Source organism: Frankliniella occidentalis, unplaced genomic scaffold (genome assembly GCF_000697945.3).
Source record: "Frankliniella occidentalis isolate FOCC.00 unplaced genomic scaffold, Focc_3.1 Scaffold25, whole genome shotgun sequence".
In the NCBI taxonomy this organism is placed as follows: Eukaryota; Metazoa; Arthropoda; class Insecta; order Thysanoptera; family Thripidae; genus Frankliniella; species Frankliniella occidentalis.
Window position 1 is genome coordinate 2,120,348 of NW_026267155.1, and position 17,985 is coordinate 2,138,332.

The 17,985-nt window shown below is 43.2% G+C and overlaps 1 protein-coding gene across 5 annotated transcripts in view; it reads left to right on the top strand.

Moving 5' to 3' along the window:
• LOC113213170 (fasciclin-3) overlaps positions 1 to 15,992 on the top strand; it is a 213,859-nt gene extending 197,867 nt beyond the window's left edge. The window contains exons 2-11 of one of the 5 annotated variants that reach the window (XM_052265258.1): positions 3,295 to 3,621; positions 3,806 to 3,943; positions 4,153 to 4,353; positions 4,804 to 4,991; positions 5,174 to 5,315; positions 5,608 to 5,724; positions 13,319 to 13,349; positions 13,837 to 13,941; positions 14,533 to 14,662; positions 14,761 to 15,992. In XM_052265258.1, coding sequence (XP_052121218.1) covers positions 3,295 to 3,621; positions 3,806 to 3,943; positions 4,153 to 4,353; positions 4,804 to 4,991; positions 5,174 to 5,315; positions 5,608 to 5,724; positions 13,319 to 13,349; positions 13,837 to 13,941; positions 14,533 to 14,662; positions 14,761 to 14,970 — 1,589 coding nt within the window. In that variant the 3' untranslated portion in view covers positions 14,971 to 15,992. Of the gene's footprint in view, positions 1 to 3,294; positions 3,622 to 3,805; positions 3,944 to 4,152; positions 4,354 to 4,803; positions 4,992 to 5,173; positions 5,316 to 5,607; positions 5,725 to 9,494; positions 13,085 to 13,318; positions 13,350 to 13,836; positions 13,942 to 14,532; positions 14,663 to 14,760 lie in introns of those variants that run through there. The other 4 variants (XM_052265259.1, XM_052265260.1, XM_052265261.1 and 1 more) reach the window with 4 other exon arrangements.
• The last annotated feature ends 1,993 nt before the right edge of the window (positions 15,993 to 17,985 follow it).

Consider the following 17,985-nt stretch of genomic DNA (forward strand, 5'->3'; position numbering starts at 1 on the left):
CCTCTCACTCCACTCTGCGCGCCTCTCATTTACCGGGGGGGGGGGGGGGGAATTCAGCGCACAGATACCCCTCTTCCCCTCTCAAACGCTCGCATCTCGTCGTGCGTCAAACCACTGGCAAAGAAACAGGGCCGTCGCCCCTTTTGAAGGCATCTGAAAGGCACTTTAATTCCTTTAGAAACACACTTTATTATAATTCCCACAAGCAGGCGCTAAATTTTCACGCAACGAAAGGCATGCGTGCAACTTTTTCTTTTTTTCTTTCGCTCTTTTTCTTGCGCAGAGCAGGGTTGCAGGAGCCTGATCGGGAGCGGAGAGGCTTGGCTTGAGAAGGGCAGGACGCTCGACTGTCGCACTATTTGCCATCGATTTCACTCTTCCTCCCCCTTGTCCCCGGCCGGGGTTCAGGTGCAAGAACACCACCACCGGTCCTCGGAAGAAGGAAAAAATACGCTTGGGGATGGACGGAAAACCTACCTTTTTCAGACTTGTTCGCATTCCTGTTTTTCTTCGTGAGAAACTTTTGCCGACAAGGTGAAAGACGACAAATTTGTACCTTTTTTTCTACGGCGTTTTTATTGAAATGAACCCGCGTGAGGAGAGACGAGCGTCCCGGTCCGGTCGGTCGTGCGCGAAGGGCGTGCAGCGAAAACGTTAAATAAAACATGTTTCCTTTCGCTCAAAATATGGGGAAGACAGGCAGAGTACTCGTTGCGCGACTCGCTGCAACTTGGAGAAAGAGAGAAGTGAGGCAGAGGAAAGGGGGAGGGGTTGAAGAGGTTGCTTTGTGTTTGTGTGTGTGTGTGACGGCGTGTGACAGTCAACGTCACGGATAAATATATTGTACCTCTTTGGAGAGTTTTGTGCTCCTGCGGGGGAGGGAGAGTTGCGGGGGCGCGGTGATACGCCGCCGAGTCAACATTCGTCACCGTCCTCCCGCGGCTGCCAACGGGTCCCTGTAGGGGCGTGGTGTGGCGGGGCGTGGCGGGGCGGCCGCATACAGTTCTTGGCCCGCGCTGTGATTACAGTGTGCCAGCCAGCTAACTCTACAAGCGCACCCCCGGGGGCTCTGCTGTCTCTCTCGCTCTCTTGCTCGCTCTCTCCCTCGCTCTCGCTCTTTCTCTCTCTCTCGCTCTTTCTCTCTCTCTCTCTCTCTCTCTTTCGCTCTCTCTCTCTCTCTCGCTCTCGCTCTTTCTCTCTCGCGCTCTTTCTCTTTCTCGCTCTTTCTCTCTCTCTCGTTTCATCCCCTTCACCCCCCTCTCTCTCTCTCTCTCTCTCTCTCTCTCTCTCTCTCTCTCTCTCTCTCTCTCTCTCTCTCGCCCACTCGCTCACTCACTCTCAATGAGCGCCGCCCGTAATGAGTCGGCTCAAAGGATTAGCGCAGATATTGCCCGCCTTATTTCTGCGGCGGCGGTGCGGAGCCTCATCCAAGTCAACACCCACCGCCACTCAACCGTGCGACCGGCAACCTATCAATCAACCACGGGCAGGCAGCCAGTGCAACCATCACAACCGACTGCGTCAACAACAACCACCAATCATGCCGATTAACACCTAACGTATATGTACATTCAATTGAGCGTATGCAGTTTTTCTGTTGTACAATGCGATTGTTGTTTGTTTTGTATTTTGTTACTTTACGTGTTGACCGCGCGCAAAGTTGCAAACGAACGACAGTAAACGCAGCTTGCTTACTCTTCTCACATTGTTGCGCGTCTGATGGTCCTTCTTGTTGCCCCGTTGCGTTACCCGCCTCATGGGCTCACGGGTCTCAGCAAGGCAGGCAGGGCGGGCCGCAAGCCGGGGGTGTTCCCTGTTCCGCCCGCTCACCGGACAGCGGTGTCCAGGGCGTGGCGGGGCGTGGCGTGGCGGACCGAGTTTAGTAAGCTTGTTTTACTTTGCAAGATTGAATCACCAGGCCGGTGTGCGCGCGGCCCCGCCCCGCCACGCCACGCCACGCCACGCCACGCCACGCCACGCCACGCCACGCCACGCACCGCCTCACTGCGGGAGGGGGGTGCAAAACTTGGCAAATGCAACGATGGCGCTCCCCGCCCTCCCCTGGCTGCACAGGGCACTCCCCCTCCCCTCTCCCTTTTCCTTTGGACCTGCTGTCACCCCCCCCCCTTCCCCACCCCACCCCCTCGGGTCCCAACTGGTCGCGCCGCCTGACCTCAAACTAGGGACCTCTCGACTCACGGCCACAAATACCGCCTGCGGCTCGCCCGACGGCGCGGCCGGAGAGCTCGGGGTGGTGGGCAGGCCTCGTCGGGTTGACCCCATCAGGGGAGAGGGAGAGGGGAGGGGAGGGGGCGAGTCCGTCTCACTCGGCGCCACCGCTTCGGTTTGGGCCGCTCTGCTCCGCTAAGTTGGTCGGAATGACTGCCATCCAGGGGGCGATCCATTAGGCTTCTCGGGCGTGCTCTGGCCGCGCCACGCCCCGCCACGGAGCACTCCCTCTCACTCCACTCTGCGCGCCTCTCATTTACCTGCCCCCACCCTCTCCCTCCCCCTCTCCATTTCCTTTTGGAAAGTGGTGTCGCGCCGATGACGACGACGACGACGCGGGTATGGGCGCGCACCTTGTCAAAGGGCTCCTTTAGGGTGCGGGGCGGTGCGGTGCGAGGCTCAGGTGCCCGCCCGCGCCTCAGTGGAGTAGGCCTGGTCCTGTGGCCTCACAACCCCCACCTCCCTTTCTCCCTTCCTCCCTTCCCTCTCCTTTCATGACTTCAACTCTAAATTCGCACATTTTGTTTTCGTTTTTCCTGTCGGAATTGACGTGTGGTGCAATTATTACACCACGAAATTTCGATTGTGCCCTCGTTGAGGCCGTTTTTTTAGCTATCTTTCCTGGACTATCGTTGTAGCTAACGCGGAGGCTGCTGGTGCTGGCGGGGCGGTCGCAGGGGCGGGTAGGCAACTCGGCCGCTCGGCCGCACCGCGGGTCGTCTACCCGCTCCACTGCGGGCGCTCGCACCGGGCCGGGCGGCCGAGCGGTGGGGCCCGGGGTGGTGGGAGGGTCGCCTTGGACTTGGAAGTGCTCATATGACGCTCTCTGCTGGGGGAGGAGGGGAGGGGGTGGCTTCTACATTTTCACGTACCTCCTGCATGGATTACTGGGAGGGTCGTTTTCTGCGGACACCTGAACAGGGCGTAATTTTAAAAGAATGTTTGTTTTTTTGTTGTTTTTAGAACAGTAAAGTCATTGTACATAATTTTTACTTCTGTTCTCGCATATTTTTAAGTGAAAAGTTTTGACCCGTGTGCTCATAGTCTCCCCCTCTCTTTCCCCAGGTCTGCTGGCCGTACACGTGGAGGTGTTCCCGGCCGAGTCCGTCGTGTCGGTCGGCCAGAACGTGTCGATGCTGTGCCGGGTCTCGGTGCCCATCCAGTACTGCCGCATCGTGGTGCCCGGGCTGGAGGCGCCGCTCAACCTGAACCCGGTGCGGGGGCCGACGCCGCCCTCCAACGCCGTCTACCTGGGCGACGGCCTTGAGAAGGGCCACTGCGGCGTGTCGATCCCGAGCGTCGAGGACAAGTACAACGGCGTGTTCAAGTGCACCGTCGGCGTCGCCACCGAGGCGCACGAGAGCGAGGGCGCCATGGTCGTAGTCGTAGCGCGTGAGTATCAATTTACCTTACAAGTGGCACCAAGGAGTTCTTCACTAAAATATTTCAAGTTCTATTTTTTTTTAATCTTAATTATTTTTTTATTTATTTTTTTGTTTTCTTAAATGGAGGTGCTTTTTTTGTGAGTCTGGGCCTGTCCTGTAACTGATGGTTGTTTTCTCTGCCCGGTCCCCAGGCGCCCCCAAGGTGCCCCCCGTCATGGAGCTGACGCGGCCCCGAGACCCCCAGGACAGCTACCAGGAGGGCGAGCGCTTCCTCGCGACCTGCGAGGTGCCCGAGGGCAGACCGGCGGCCAACATCACGTGGTTCATCGGTTGGTGGACGCATGCATAGCTTAACAACATTCAATTTAATTTTTTAATTTTGTGTGAAAATTCTTAAGATTTATTTTTCCTTTTAAATGCGTATTTTATAGATTTTTAAAGTAAATCCCAGTTTGTTCAGTTTTTTTTTTGTTTTTTTTTTTTGTTTTTTTGTGGTTTTTCGAAAAATTAACACATCTCTGCGTGTGCGCGCGTGCAGGTGACGACCCCGTGACGGAGGACCTGGCCCGGCCCGAGATCTTCGAGAACAGGAAGGACAACCTGTTCAGCATCCGCCAGAACCTGACCCGGGAGGTGCGCTGGAGCGACAACGGCAAGGAGCTGCGCTGCGTGGCCTCGCACCCCATCATCGGCATGGACCCCGCGCGCACCACCGCGCGCAAGCGCATCAACGTCAAGTGTAAGGCGCAAATATCATGACCTGAGGGGGTGGGGGAGGGGGGACAGACACATATATAATGACCCCCATTGGAGCTGCTTGGAGGCTGTTCAGAAACCACGTATGGGACTTTAGAGTGGGACCAAATATTATGGAGACCCACAAGAAGCAGGATGGCCATTGGAGTCCATGGAGGGAGGGAGACCCCATATTGTTGTTGTGCCCCTGGGGTAAAAATACCATGGTGTTCCTATGGACTCCGATAACCGACCTTTTGGCTCGCCTTTTGGGTCCGTCCCCCCTAAAGTACACGAACAGCTCCTAGAAAACTCTGTGCTATTTAGCACACACCCTCCCTCCTGGGGCACGTTGCATTTGAATGGAATTTAAGCCGAAGCGACATATCGGCAGTCGTCGCGAAATGTCTGAACTCCGACTTCATGCTCCCTGTCTTGTTTTCCCCGGCCGCAGTCGCCCCCAAGCCCGCGCCCGGCGACCTGGAGCAGTTCGGCTTCATCGAGGGCGAGGAGGGGCTCATCGCCGTCCGCATCAAGGCCAACCCCAAGCCCAGCTTCCTGTGGACCGTCGGCCGGGAGAACATCGACGAGGGCAGCCTCGACACCACCGGCCACTTTGAAGTGGGCTTCGCCGAGCCCAAGGTGAGCAAAGGCGCGGCCGAGCGAACGGAGCGAACGGAGCGGAGCGCCCCGAAAGTGGTTCTGTCGATCGTATACCATTTGGTTTAAATAAGCAAGAAAATAATTCCTCGAACCATTTCGACGAATACGTGTTAGGGGACCTTTTGTGTGGTCCGATGGTTAATCCTTTATGGCACCTATAGGGGTACGGCGAGTGGGAGACCAAGCTGCACATCCGGCCCGTCACCAAGGACGACGTTGAACGCGAGTACAGGGTGCAGGCCACCAACACCATCGGCCAGCAGGACTACGTCGTCCGGATCTCCACGAGCTCTCAGCCTAGAGGTAAACTCAGCAAGACCAGCTACCTGATTAATTTGGTCTCTTGAAAGATGGTGTTTTTATGAACATTAACTCAGAAAATACCCTTGTAGCACCAAACGTTCAGACAACGTTCTGAGAACGTTCTTTTGGTTCTCTGAAGGTTTCATAAACGTTTTTAAGGACGATTTGTGCTGCAAGGGTAGTTCACAAACTATAGCTGATTTTAGAAACACAAAATTTGATTTAATTTTTAGAGTGTAAATAAACCGTGATTGAGTGTATTCATAGCAATTTTGTTTTTCTATCCCAATAGCTATGGCGGAGATGGGGGCTGGAGCCATTGTTGGAATTGTTATCGCAGTTCTCCTTGTACTTCTCATCATTTTCATTGTCGTCTTTGCTCGAGCCACTGGCAGATGGTGCTTTGCAGGTATGTAAACGATAAAAGGGACATGGAAACATATTTTTCAACGGTGCATTTACAGATTAGAGTTCAAACTATTCCTTTTTTGTTTTGGATAACATTTCTTAGCTCTCACATCTGTGTATGGATAGTTTCCACATTTGGGGTGGTGGAATTGTTAATTGCATTTGTGTAACCTGCCTGGTGCGGAAATGTAGGGTGTTCAGGTAGTAGACGAATGTTTTACAAACTGAATATGGGGTATCTTTTGTGATGTGGTGTTGCCTTCTAATTGAGAAAGCCATCAAGGCTGCGAAATGAACTCTGGTGTCACATAAAAAGCTTTACAGAAAAATTCTTATAACATGTAGTTGAAAGCACAAAAGTGAAAAGTCCTTGCTTTTGTTTTCTCAGAACAAACCGGAGACCCGCTATAGAATTTGTGGGTGTGAGGTGAGGACGAACAGCATAATGTGCATGAACTCATTTGAAGCTTGAGGCTGGTAGAAAATAGCTTCCTGAATCCCGACTACCCAAGTACTTGCTCCATATATAGTGTGTTTGTGTACTTTTAATTTTATTACCATCCTTAGGAAAAATCTATCCATCTATCCATTGTTAATTTAATTTCTAATATTTAGGAATGGTTCCCATAAACTTGTTCCTTTTTGTTTAAAATCATAAATACCTACATACTTCAAGCCCATTTTTGCTTAGTATAAATTCAAAACTTAACTAGAAAGAAATTATTTTTTTTGTACACCATTAGACGATGAAAGGTATTAACAAAATTTCTCTTATTTCAGTGGGAATTAGAAAAAAGTTTAGCCCTGGAGTAACCATATTTTTTCCTTTTTCTCCCTAGTGTATAGGTAGGTACACTGATACTAACTTTCCAGTCTCTTTCATGATACAATTACTGTGTTTCATATTTTACAAACAAGAAAAGAAAAGTTCAATCTGTGTTTGATGTATCATGGGACTGACTGACTTCCTGAAAAAAGACAATGCATAACTGGTTCTTCCTATCAATTTCTGAGATAATGTCTTGCAGCACAGGTGCTTTTGTGCTGATCTTTTGCTTTTTTCTCATACCATTTCTTATGAATATTGCCACTTTGAAGTTCCTTTTATACTTTTTTTTCTTGTTCTGGAATATGGTGTGTCAAAAGGAGACTTCTAAAAGGTAGTTTTCATAAAATCTCAGATATTGTGAGGAATAATCTAGTCTCATTGTTCTTATTTTTAGGGGGCCTAACACAATATCGCCAACCACACTTGTCTCTATATCGCATTCTTATACTATACCTACAAACCAAATAAGTTTTTTCCTCATTCATCCATTTTTTTCATCTTTCATGGGGTGATGTATTAGGCATCTACAAATATTGCAAGCAGTCAGATCAGAGTGGCTACCCATAATTTGTGTTTTTTAGATTCTCATAATTTAGCATTAGCTTATTACTGTGTCACTTAGAATATTCTTATCTAAGTCACATAAAATTACGAATACATTTGAAATGGGTTAAGACAGTTTCTTTTTTAGTCATGTTTTCTCACCAGGCTTGATAGTTCCCCTGCTTTGAACTACATCAAAGCTTCGTATTAAAGACAAAAAGTGCTTTCGAAAGTGAGGATTAATCAGCTAGCCTTTTTAAAGCATGTATCTTCTGATTTTGTGCTTTGAGGTCTCGAGAAAGTTAAATTTAAAATACTACCTTTGAAAGCTTCTTATGGTATTGCAAATCATGTGACTACCTAGCTTATATTCTGTATTTGTTTTTTCTTTTTGACAATTTTGTTTCATTTTCGGCTGTTTAAAATTGAATCTCCTCTGGTCTTAAATATTTTGTGTTGGTTGGTCTCTCTTTCCCTCGCTCCTGTATCCCATGAATCCATTTGAGGTGTTTGCTGCTATTTCCAGATTTCTTTAAACTTGACTTGTCTTTCAAACAGGCACTTCTTGGAGTGAAATTTTATATTTTATTATTTTTATTATTACTGTCGTTTTTGTTGAGCAGTGTTTGATGGTGAAGGTTAATGTGTAGATGGGATTGGGATGTTATTGTAGTTTGCACTTTCAGAGAAGTCTGCCTGTTTCTGAGACATTACCACATCTCTATCTTCCTCTTTCTACCTGCCTTGTCTTCAGTACTAAATATATTTTGCTTCCCTCCTCCCTTCCGTGTCAAAGCTGTGGCCAGCAAGAACTAGACTCCTGAATGAAGGCAAGTGCTTCCAACAAGAGTTAGTGTGAAGCAAGCTGGATATTTTCTTTCTCAAGTCACAAATAGATGAATAGAATTCGGATGTATTTGCTTGTGTAGATTAGAGCATGAGCCTGCATGCATATGTGCGAAGGGAAGAATTTGCTGTATGAACCACACTATCACTCAGAATAACAATCCAACTAGTTGCACAAGTTATCACAATTTTGAACTAACTTGTTGCCTCACAAACACACTGTAGTTGTGCTCTTATCAAATTAGCGTCAATCTTACCACATGGCTTAACAATTAAGCATGACTACAATATGATATGTCGAAACATTAAAAAAACTTGCACCAGTTACTTAAATTGCTTTAAAAACTAAATAATGCATCTTCTTACTGCAACTTAAAATTATGGGTAGCTCGAATATTCCTTTCAAGTTGTCACACGCCTGTATCCTTGTTTTTGGCCATCTTGTCTGGCTGATCTGAAGTATTCTGAGCACTTTCTTTAGTAAGCTTGCTGTTTGGTGTGGGTTTCAAAGCACAATTTATGGCAAATACAAATACAGTTATGAAGTATTTCCAGCTACTATTGGTAAAACGTTGTGATGAGTGAAAGAATCTGTTCAGGAGAGGAGTTGAAGTACTTGCCTTCTCATGCCGAAGCCCCACCCAAATGGCTAACACACAAGCAGTCAAAGCATTGCTCTCAGAATGCATCTCTATTATGTTATGTATCATCAGTGAATGAAATTTGAGAAACAGTGTAGCGGATAGTGATGTTCCTGTAAAGAAGGTGGTGAGGTTGATAAAACTTAGCATGGAAAACTATTACTATTGATCAATAGAAAAATGTTGCATGGTATTTATTTGGATGTTTTCTACTTTTATCAGTTTGAGATCTAGTCTTACTGATTGAAGGTACTTCTTAGTTAATTATTTGATGGTTATTAACAAAACATTTTGTAAGTTGCATGAACTTAGATACAGATAAGAAATTAAATTCAATTGTTTTAAACAACATTTTTGTTTAGTTGTTGGTTGTATGTAGCTCATGGCAACTTTGAAATCAGAAATTTCTAAGCGGAGTGTGTCTAATAATGAGACATATTATTATCATAGCTACACAACTAGTCACTTATGATGAATGATACTGTGGTTCTTCTTTTTAAAAAATTTTTAAACAACAATTACATTTCCTTTGAAATGTTCTATTAAGAAAATTTATTTTGATGTCACTTTCCTTCATTCAAAGGATGCATAACTGAGAGCATGTTTAACTACAATGCACTTGTGCATTTTGTAGGATACATACTTGATTTGCTTTCATATCAGTCTGCAAAGCCAGTCTGAATAGCAAATAAAAGTACATATTACATATGGCTTGTGTGTTCTAAGCTCTGAAAAATATCCTTCTCATTCTGCTCTGTTCCTTTTTATAGAGTTCAAATAAATTTAAAACATTATTTTTTTTTATTTTTTTTTTTATTGTTTTGAAAGCAGAATAGTGGTGATTTCTGAGCTATGGACACGCCTAGGGTGTGGAAATAATGCATGACAGGAGTTCATTGTTGCTGTTTGCAGCTGGTGGAGGTCGCGGAAAGTCCAGTCAAACCAGCAGTGTGGCTCACATCGATCCTGAAGGCCATTCGGAAAAGGCCAAGCACGCAGGAGTGGGCGGCACTGAAAATCCATCAATAAACCACAACGTTTCTTCTGAATATATCAATGGAAATGACATCAAGAAGGAAATCAAGGAAGACACCCCCGTGTAGAGTCAGCAGTCTTGTGGCATGTGCTCTAGCCTAAGAACTTAAAGTTGGACGAAAAAAAAAATTCCTTCCTATTCAATTAATGGATCTGATTGCGCATTCCTGTAATGAGGAAGTATATTATGATCCAAAGTCTTTGACAGACTGATTTCCGTGATGCCTTCACCTGTCCTATGTGGTTTTGAAGAGGGGATGTGCACTAGGAGAATTTCTAGAGACTCAGATGCATAGGACAGGACCCATATTACTTTAGTAGCTTAGGAAATAGATCTAATGAATTATGAAACACATCATGTGAATTCAGACCATTCAGTATGCAAACTTTTGTACTGACAAACGAGCATTTTATGAACGCTACCATACTGAAAGTACTGAAGGAATAGAGGTGGTTTGACTTCCACCTTGACTTTCTGTGGTTGCTGGGCAACTTAAGTCATAGCTCATACCATTCAAATTTGGTATAGAAAAAATCTTAAAAGCACATTTTGTGCTCTCAGTTCTTTACAGTGACTGAAAAACTGAATCAAAAAGTGAGCATCATTACTACTTAAAAGAGAAAGTTTCAGAATGGCATTGGGCTTATATTATAGATTAGAGGGTTTGTTACCAAAATACTCAAGCAATGCTTTTAAATTAGTTTTTATCAAATGTCCTGTGTGAAGTATGTGTGCAGTATAGACTATCAAATTTCTTGTTCTGTTTTGACTTGGATCTGAAGCTAGAAATCAGCTAATGCTTTCCCTTACTTCTCCTTTGGCTAGTTTCAGGTATAAGGATTAAATTTAATAGCAATTAAAAAAAAATAGTTACATATTAAAATGTTGCAAGAAGTTTTAGGATACACATTTGTACACTTTTCATAGTTTAGACTGCGACTGCCTCCATACCATATCCCCTGTAGAGAACATCCAGGCTCTCTATGCCTCCCGTGAAAAAAAAAAATGATTAATACTGAATTGGCTGACATTTTGGAAGACTGCCACATACACTGCCACTTTTCTTCAGGAATTTTATTTTCATTTTATCCCATTGAAATTACTCTCAATTTGGACTGATCAGCATTACTTTATTTGTTAGCCATACTAGCCAAGGGAAATAAGGTGTTGTTTTGTGTGATAATGCATAGAAGATTTCTGTACATATTGAGCTGGAACACTGACGGATCTACAAATTGTTAATTGCCACAACACTCAGAGTAGGATATTAATTTGCACCCCCTATTTTTATCATAATGTAAATATGTACTGTTAAGTTGATGATTCCAAAGTTATAGGGGCATGTTAAAGAGGCTTATATGAAAGAGATTACCATATTCTCCACATTATACATGCTATGCTTCATGAAGTTGTAACAAACGCCTAAATCATACCCAGAACTCATTTATTGTTGTCTTTACTCAATGAGCTCTTATTGTGTCAACAGCAATATTCATATTTCAATTTTTACATTTCTAACAGTGACCAAATTGCTACTGCAGAAGTAGTTCTTTAGACTGCTAAGCCTTGCTTTGGCATTGTTTTGAAAATCCATTTCCTCAAAGTTTTTAGCATTTCCCGAAGTTTCTGCTAAATTTATAAGTTGCTGTGAAAAAGTGGTGAAAGTTAGTGATCTCAATGGTATTGATGGACACGCTCAAAATAGGAATGTATGTGTCAATTGAATGTGTTTAAGTGAAGCCTTTGATAGTTAGAGAGGAATAATAATTTTCACAATTCGTTCATTGATTGATCGTCAACTTTTCATGTTAGATTTTATTTATTGAAGTGCCATTGATCCAAAGTAACGGTAATTTGGCAGGCTTTTCTTCAGTTTTATTGACTTTTACCAGTTGATTGGTTTGTAGGACCATATTGCTTTCCTTCATTTGCAGAAGGTAGTTTAGCTTTTAAAATCCTAGCTAAGTATTTGTTGATCCTGAGTGCAGAGTTTTAATATTTGATAATTTCTAGTGAGTAACATATGTAGGCTAATACACTTTCATATTTATAAATCTGTTTTATCCTTTTATTGAACCCCAAAATTTAGGTATCAATATAGATTTTCTTGTTTTCAAATCAGAGTTGTGGTATGGTATACAGAAGTGATTGTCAAAAGTCATTAGACTCTAGGAACTTATTCCCAATCCATTTTGTTTCTTTCAATTGCTACATTTATTTGTATCGTTTTTCAAACCAGTCTGTTGCAACAGTTGTTCTTCATATTTTGAAGCAAACGGGTGTACCCTATTTTTAAAAATTTACCATGCAGAACAAATTAAAAGACAGAAGATAAGTAGAACATAGGATTGGTTGCCCATTTTTCCTACTTATTGTAAATGGTGTATCTTTTATTTTTTTATATACTTAGTTGTACTCTTTTTATAGCTCAGTCTGTTTCATGCCAATATTCTCATATTTATTGTTTGCTTACAAGACATAGGTTGAAATTCTGAATGATTCAAACTGTTTGAATCTCATTTTAAATTCATAATTAATTAGTGTGTGTTCTGTAACATTCATTAAGTACTGGTCTTCTTTGCAGTGTGATGTACTTAAAGTTTTGCTTGGAGAAATGAAAGTATTTGATATTTCTTGTGTAAAGATAAGGTCTTAGTTACTTAGGGAGATGTGTAAATACTATGATTAATTGTGTTGTGAGCATCGAACTAAGGAGTGGGAAAGAAGGAACGCTCCTTTTTTTTTTTTTTTTCAAAGCCGCATTGTTGCTTTGTTGATAAGCGCGTGCATGAGCTTACAAAGATATTATCTTTGCTTACTAAGAATGTAAATAGATTTGGGGGCTGATTCATGTTCCGTTACACAAATCAAGATTTCACATATTATTTCACATCAATCATTGACATCTATATTTTCTGTAATCTAACCTTAAGGACAAAAGCTGATAGTGCAATTGCCATTCCAGCAGATTGAAAGATAAATTTGTTGGACCTTTACAAATATTTGTTTTCTTGTTTTACATATAAGTATTATTCTGTCCTTGAGTCTAAGTTGGCAGCTTTGTTGCTTCTGTAGCAGTGATAATTGATCAGACCGTTTGATTTTTGTTTTCCAAAGTGCTGTGATTATTAGCTATCACTCACATAATATCACTGCAATATTTATTCCATTTGAATTTTAGATGTTATGACAGGAATTTGTTTTTAATTAAATTCTCACTGGATCTACTATTGATATTACGCATTATAAATATTATTTTTAAACACTGTGCATATAAGTAAAATTCAAACATTCCTTGTAAAAACTTGGAAAAACTCTAATGTATGTGCTTTACTCAGGTGGTTGGGAAATCTGTGAGCAAAGACTTTGTAATTGTATTAAGACTATTTAATTTCATTGATGATTACATCAATTCACCTAATATTTTCTTTTCCTTCTTTTTCAATAAATATTGTTTTGATTAAAATGCTTTGTTCATGTGTCTTAAACAAATACACCATTATCATCTTCGCTTCAGGATAATTGGCATAACTAGAATGGCAAAAAATGAAGGTGACAGTAACTGAGGAAGTGTTACAATGTAACACCAACTTTTGAGGATAGACAACTAGAGAAATAATTTATCCTTACAAGTTTTTGCTCCTCATGACAACAAGTCTAAAGACTGCAAAATACCCACTCTCAGATTTTTTGTTCCCAGGAGGAGCTGCTACACTTCGCACTGGAGAGACGTAAGTTTTTCAACATTTGCATGCATAGATTAAAGCACGCAACACTATGTTTTCACTAGCAGCAGTGGTTGGAGGTTTGGATTGATAGAAAACTGTCACAGAGGCGTCAGTTCTCACAGATGTAACAGAACTTGGGTTTCGATTTAGTCATAGTCAACCAGCAGCTTATTAATGCTGAAATAAGTGTTACATACTCTGTGATGTGACTTTAAAGGTGTGTTATAACTAAACCACTAATATGAAGAGTAATTGCATGCTGACTTTTTTTGTACTTTGTGTGGTGGCTTTTTATGGTATATTTTCGGCTGAATAGAGTTAGGTAGTCAATATCAGTGTTCTTCTAATCTAAGTTTCATGTGATGTGCTGTGAAATTCTACATTCAGATTGGGAAGTTCCTATGACAAATGTGTGGTGAACTAGCTTTGACTAACACAGCTGTCTCAAACTTTGCATGAGCTGTACATAGGGCGTTGTTATACCTTACAGAGGCGGAGATCCAGAAGACCCTGGTAAAACAGAGGAGGCCAAGCGGTTGACCCCCAAGAGTCGAATTTCCACATCCGTCAATAGTGAACAGCTCCTCGGCCAAAGGCAAGACTCAGCACTACACAATTCATAGAGCACTGACCTTTTGATTTGTTGGTAGTTATCCAAACTGTCACTGTCACACATCTTCATCGCTGTGCTATTTCCACATTATAACTTTGATGCAAGAAAAAATTAAGTAAACTGGCAATCTATGAAACTCTAAAGCTATCACTAACAGACATTAAATTGAGTTCACGAGGATAGAAATTTACAAAGAACAATCTTAGTAAGTTCTGGGAGCAGGTTTACTATTGGTGTCTCTCTAATGTCTATGCTTTCAGCATTATTGACATCACTCTGATTTCATCAGGAAAAAAACAGCTTTGTTTGTTGTTGCATGTACTTAGTTTTAGATGCATGATTTGTTGATTTACTCATATTTCATCTCTGGGTATCTGGTCTTAAAATTAATGTGTCATTCACAATACAATAATACCTCAGTGATTTGCATGAGAGGAGGGGATGTACATAGATAAATGGATAAATGCATGTACCATCTAACTTTCTCTCCAATAAGTGCCCTGGACTGGACATCCTCTCTCATTAGAATTTTTAGAATTTGTTGTGGTCTAATTCTGCTTTGTATGATTCCAGTAGTGACACTGAAAGTGCAGATCAAGGGCCAGCTCAAAAGAAGAACATTAAGAAGAAAGCCAAACTTCCTCTGACTAGCATGTTCAAAAAAGCCAAGGACAAAGTTGCTGGTGATACTGAAATTTTAAAGGTTTGTCATTTTATGGAGTACAGATCGGTTAAAATTCTAAAGAAATAATAAGTTGATACTAAAGAAAGAGACTATAATGTAATTTTATTTTATTCCAGGCTGCTGTTGTGACAGAGGAGAAAGATGTTGAGAAGGCAGCTCAGCAGGTGGCCCAAGACGTAGAAAAGGGCAAGGAGTGTGTTTATGCAGAGCTGACTCACTCGCAAGCAGCAGAGCGGGCAAGGCCAGTCGTCGTCCGACCAGAAGATGACAAGACAGAATACGCAGAGATTGTTCACACCAAGGATGAAAAGAAATCTGACAAGTAGAATTTCTGTACAATACCAGAGCCGAAAGCCTGGGATCAGTAAAAGATGTCTGCTCTAGCCTTTATGACTTTTGCAAACCTGTGTGTTATTGTATACCCAACATCACCAATATCTCTTTCAAATCAACTGATTAGAGGTGTCTCGATTGCTGCTAGAAAGGTGCTCTCTTTGTGTATAAAAGAGACAAAACAAAAACTGCTCTTTCATATCAATCTTTTATTACCTGTATATGTGTAACATTTTAGTATTAGTCACTGTTTTCATAAATATAAGTCATAGCCTGAAAGGTCACGGCTGACCAGTTCTGAAACTTTACTCTTTCAGCCTGTTAAAAAGTTTGTGGTACCATCTCATTTCCATCTCTGCCATGCACATTTTGGTATTGAATTTTTTTATTGCACAATGTGTTATATTATGTGTTTCTCCATATGATAAAAGACAAAAGTGTCCAATGTTGTATAATCGAACAATTTAAGTTATATACCCACCTGTTTCCAGTATTTATTTTATGAAGTATTGGATTTTCTATGTAAAATCCTATTGTGATAAGTAAATACTTCTCCAATGCTGATATTAGTATTGGAAAAGTACAATGCGTTGTTGGGACCCTTTGATGAAAATGTGTTCTTAGAAAAGGTTGTCCTCTAGAGGTTCAAGATCGTTTTATATCCTCACCAGCTTAGTCAATTAGTATTTTGTAAAACCCAAGTCCTGGGTGGTGTTTTTTATGTTGTGTACTTAAAAATGTTAAGATCTATTAAGTATTGATAAAAAGTTCCATTCTACTCGGTCCATCCTGTATTTTGATCTTTTGTATGTTATCAAATGTATCAAACGTAATCAAAACTATGTGTCACCTTAAAATTTTCACTGTCCACTTCAAATACTAGTATAGTATCAAGTGAACTACAGAACACAGATTGAACAGTGTAAAAATGTATTTACAAACTTGCCCTAAATTAAATTTATCTAATTGTGTATAAATTGTGATTAAATGTGTGTTTATAAATTTATAAACTGAACATAGTTGCTTTTGTTTCCCTGGTAAAGACACAGTTCATGCTTTGGTCCAGCAATCTTATTTTACTTCAACAGGGTGGGAACGGGGGAAGTTCAAAGGTAAAGGTTGTGGAGGACTATATCATCTTAGAGAGCCGTCGTGACCTTTTCCCATCAGCGAGTCCTCCCGGGTGGTTGGTGCAGGCCACTCTTTCCGATTCAACGACCCATATAGGTACTCTAATAATGGCCATAATGGCAGTCCGACTTACTATTAAATTTCTCAAAGCTTCGACCACATCTAATTTAATTGTTTCTCAACCTAATAAGAAATAACAATTAAATTTCTGAAAGCTTCGATCACATCTAATTAAGTTGTTTCTCAACCTAATAAGAAATAATACAACAATTTCTGCCCGCTGCACTTGCAATTTTCACTTGCTTGCTTATAATATCTCAGAAATTAGACTAAACAAACAGGAAATAAGTCGATATCTCATCACAGAGAAAGAAAACCCCGAAAAGTAGGTAACCCACACATCTTGTCCCTTCCATACTGCCCTGATAGGTGGAGCTCTCCGTTCACCCTCCTGGAGGTCGCTTTGGCGGGGTCTCCCCACGCCGCCCGGCAGGTAGGCCGCTGCCGAGCGCGCGCGCACCACGCCGGGCTGCCTTGCCTACCCGCCAGGCGCTCCCAGGAGGGTGCTGTTACGGACGTCCCTATTTGTGGCCACAATGCCGGCGGCCAGAGTCAGCTTAATCCGACCCGACTATAGAACATTCTTTTTCGGGTAATAGAAAATCCGACACCTACAGGGTGTAAGCAGAAGGCAAGGACCTGTTCTGCACAGAATCCCTGACAAGCCGAAAGGGGATGGACGCATCTAAACTAACACAATGCGCCCCCCCCCCTCCACAACCTAAGGGATAGCTTGTGTACTGATTGCCTACCCCCCAGGCGTCCTCAGCCATTGCCCCGGCGTTCCCCTCGCAGTGTGCACGGGTCGGGGGCCACGTCCTTGTTTGTGGCGACGGCGACACAGTTGGAGCTACAACCGACACGGCCACTGGCAGCTTTATCAGAACCGACTGTAGAAGTAAGTTCGCTCGGCGTCGGAAATGCTCACGCCCCTCTCCCCCCACACTGACAATTCTTTTAGACAGTCCCTTAAAGACTGCCTCTACCAGAAGGAGAAAACGCCTCGCCCCCCCCCCCTTTAGACGGGCTTCCCTCCCTTCCCTTCCGCTCGCTCGGCTCGAGCGCTCGTCCACGCCTTCGCTGGGAGCTCTGTGGCCTGTTCGAGGGGACTGTCCCTTTCTTAGCCCTGTGGGCTGATTTTTATTTAAAATCTAAATCAAGAATCTATCTTGAAAGCAGATGCTACAAATTTAAGAACATGTCTGTTTTCAAATTTTCGCCCGGATTTAGCTGTCATTTGTTTCTGGTTGCTTGTTATTTGCAATTTCAGCGAACAAGCGGCGTTGAAAAGCGCGGGCACAGGGGCCGGAGCGGCCGGCGTCGGATAGTATTGTTGTGCAGGGAGGGGGACGGGGAGCCTATACCGGGGGTGTCCGTAAGAATACGCGGCAGTTCGATGGGTTGCCTACGCACTAGCGTGCAGGCGCGGAGGGCGAGGGGGGAGCGGTGGAGGTATGCGCACCATCCAGCGAGTTCCGAACAGACTATAAAGGCGCCCTTTCGGACCAAATTATTTTTCAAAGAATGTGAAAAAGAGGGAATACCCACCCCGCTTTTACACGGGGCCCCGCGTGCTTAATTTCGGAGTTCGGATGGGATCCGGTGTGTCCACGCCATCAGCCAGACTGTCAGATCCGACCAACTGTTGACTAGGGTTGTCGCCTACCCGCTTAAACAGGAACGACGGGTACAATTTGATTTGCGGAGACTATCGTACGGTTGGTTAAACCGAACTGACCCCCTACCGCTGAGGTCATGGGACGCTGTTTTCGGAGCCAGTTTCACAGGTCTTATATACCGACGAGCGACCACCGCTC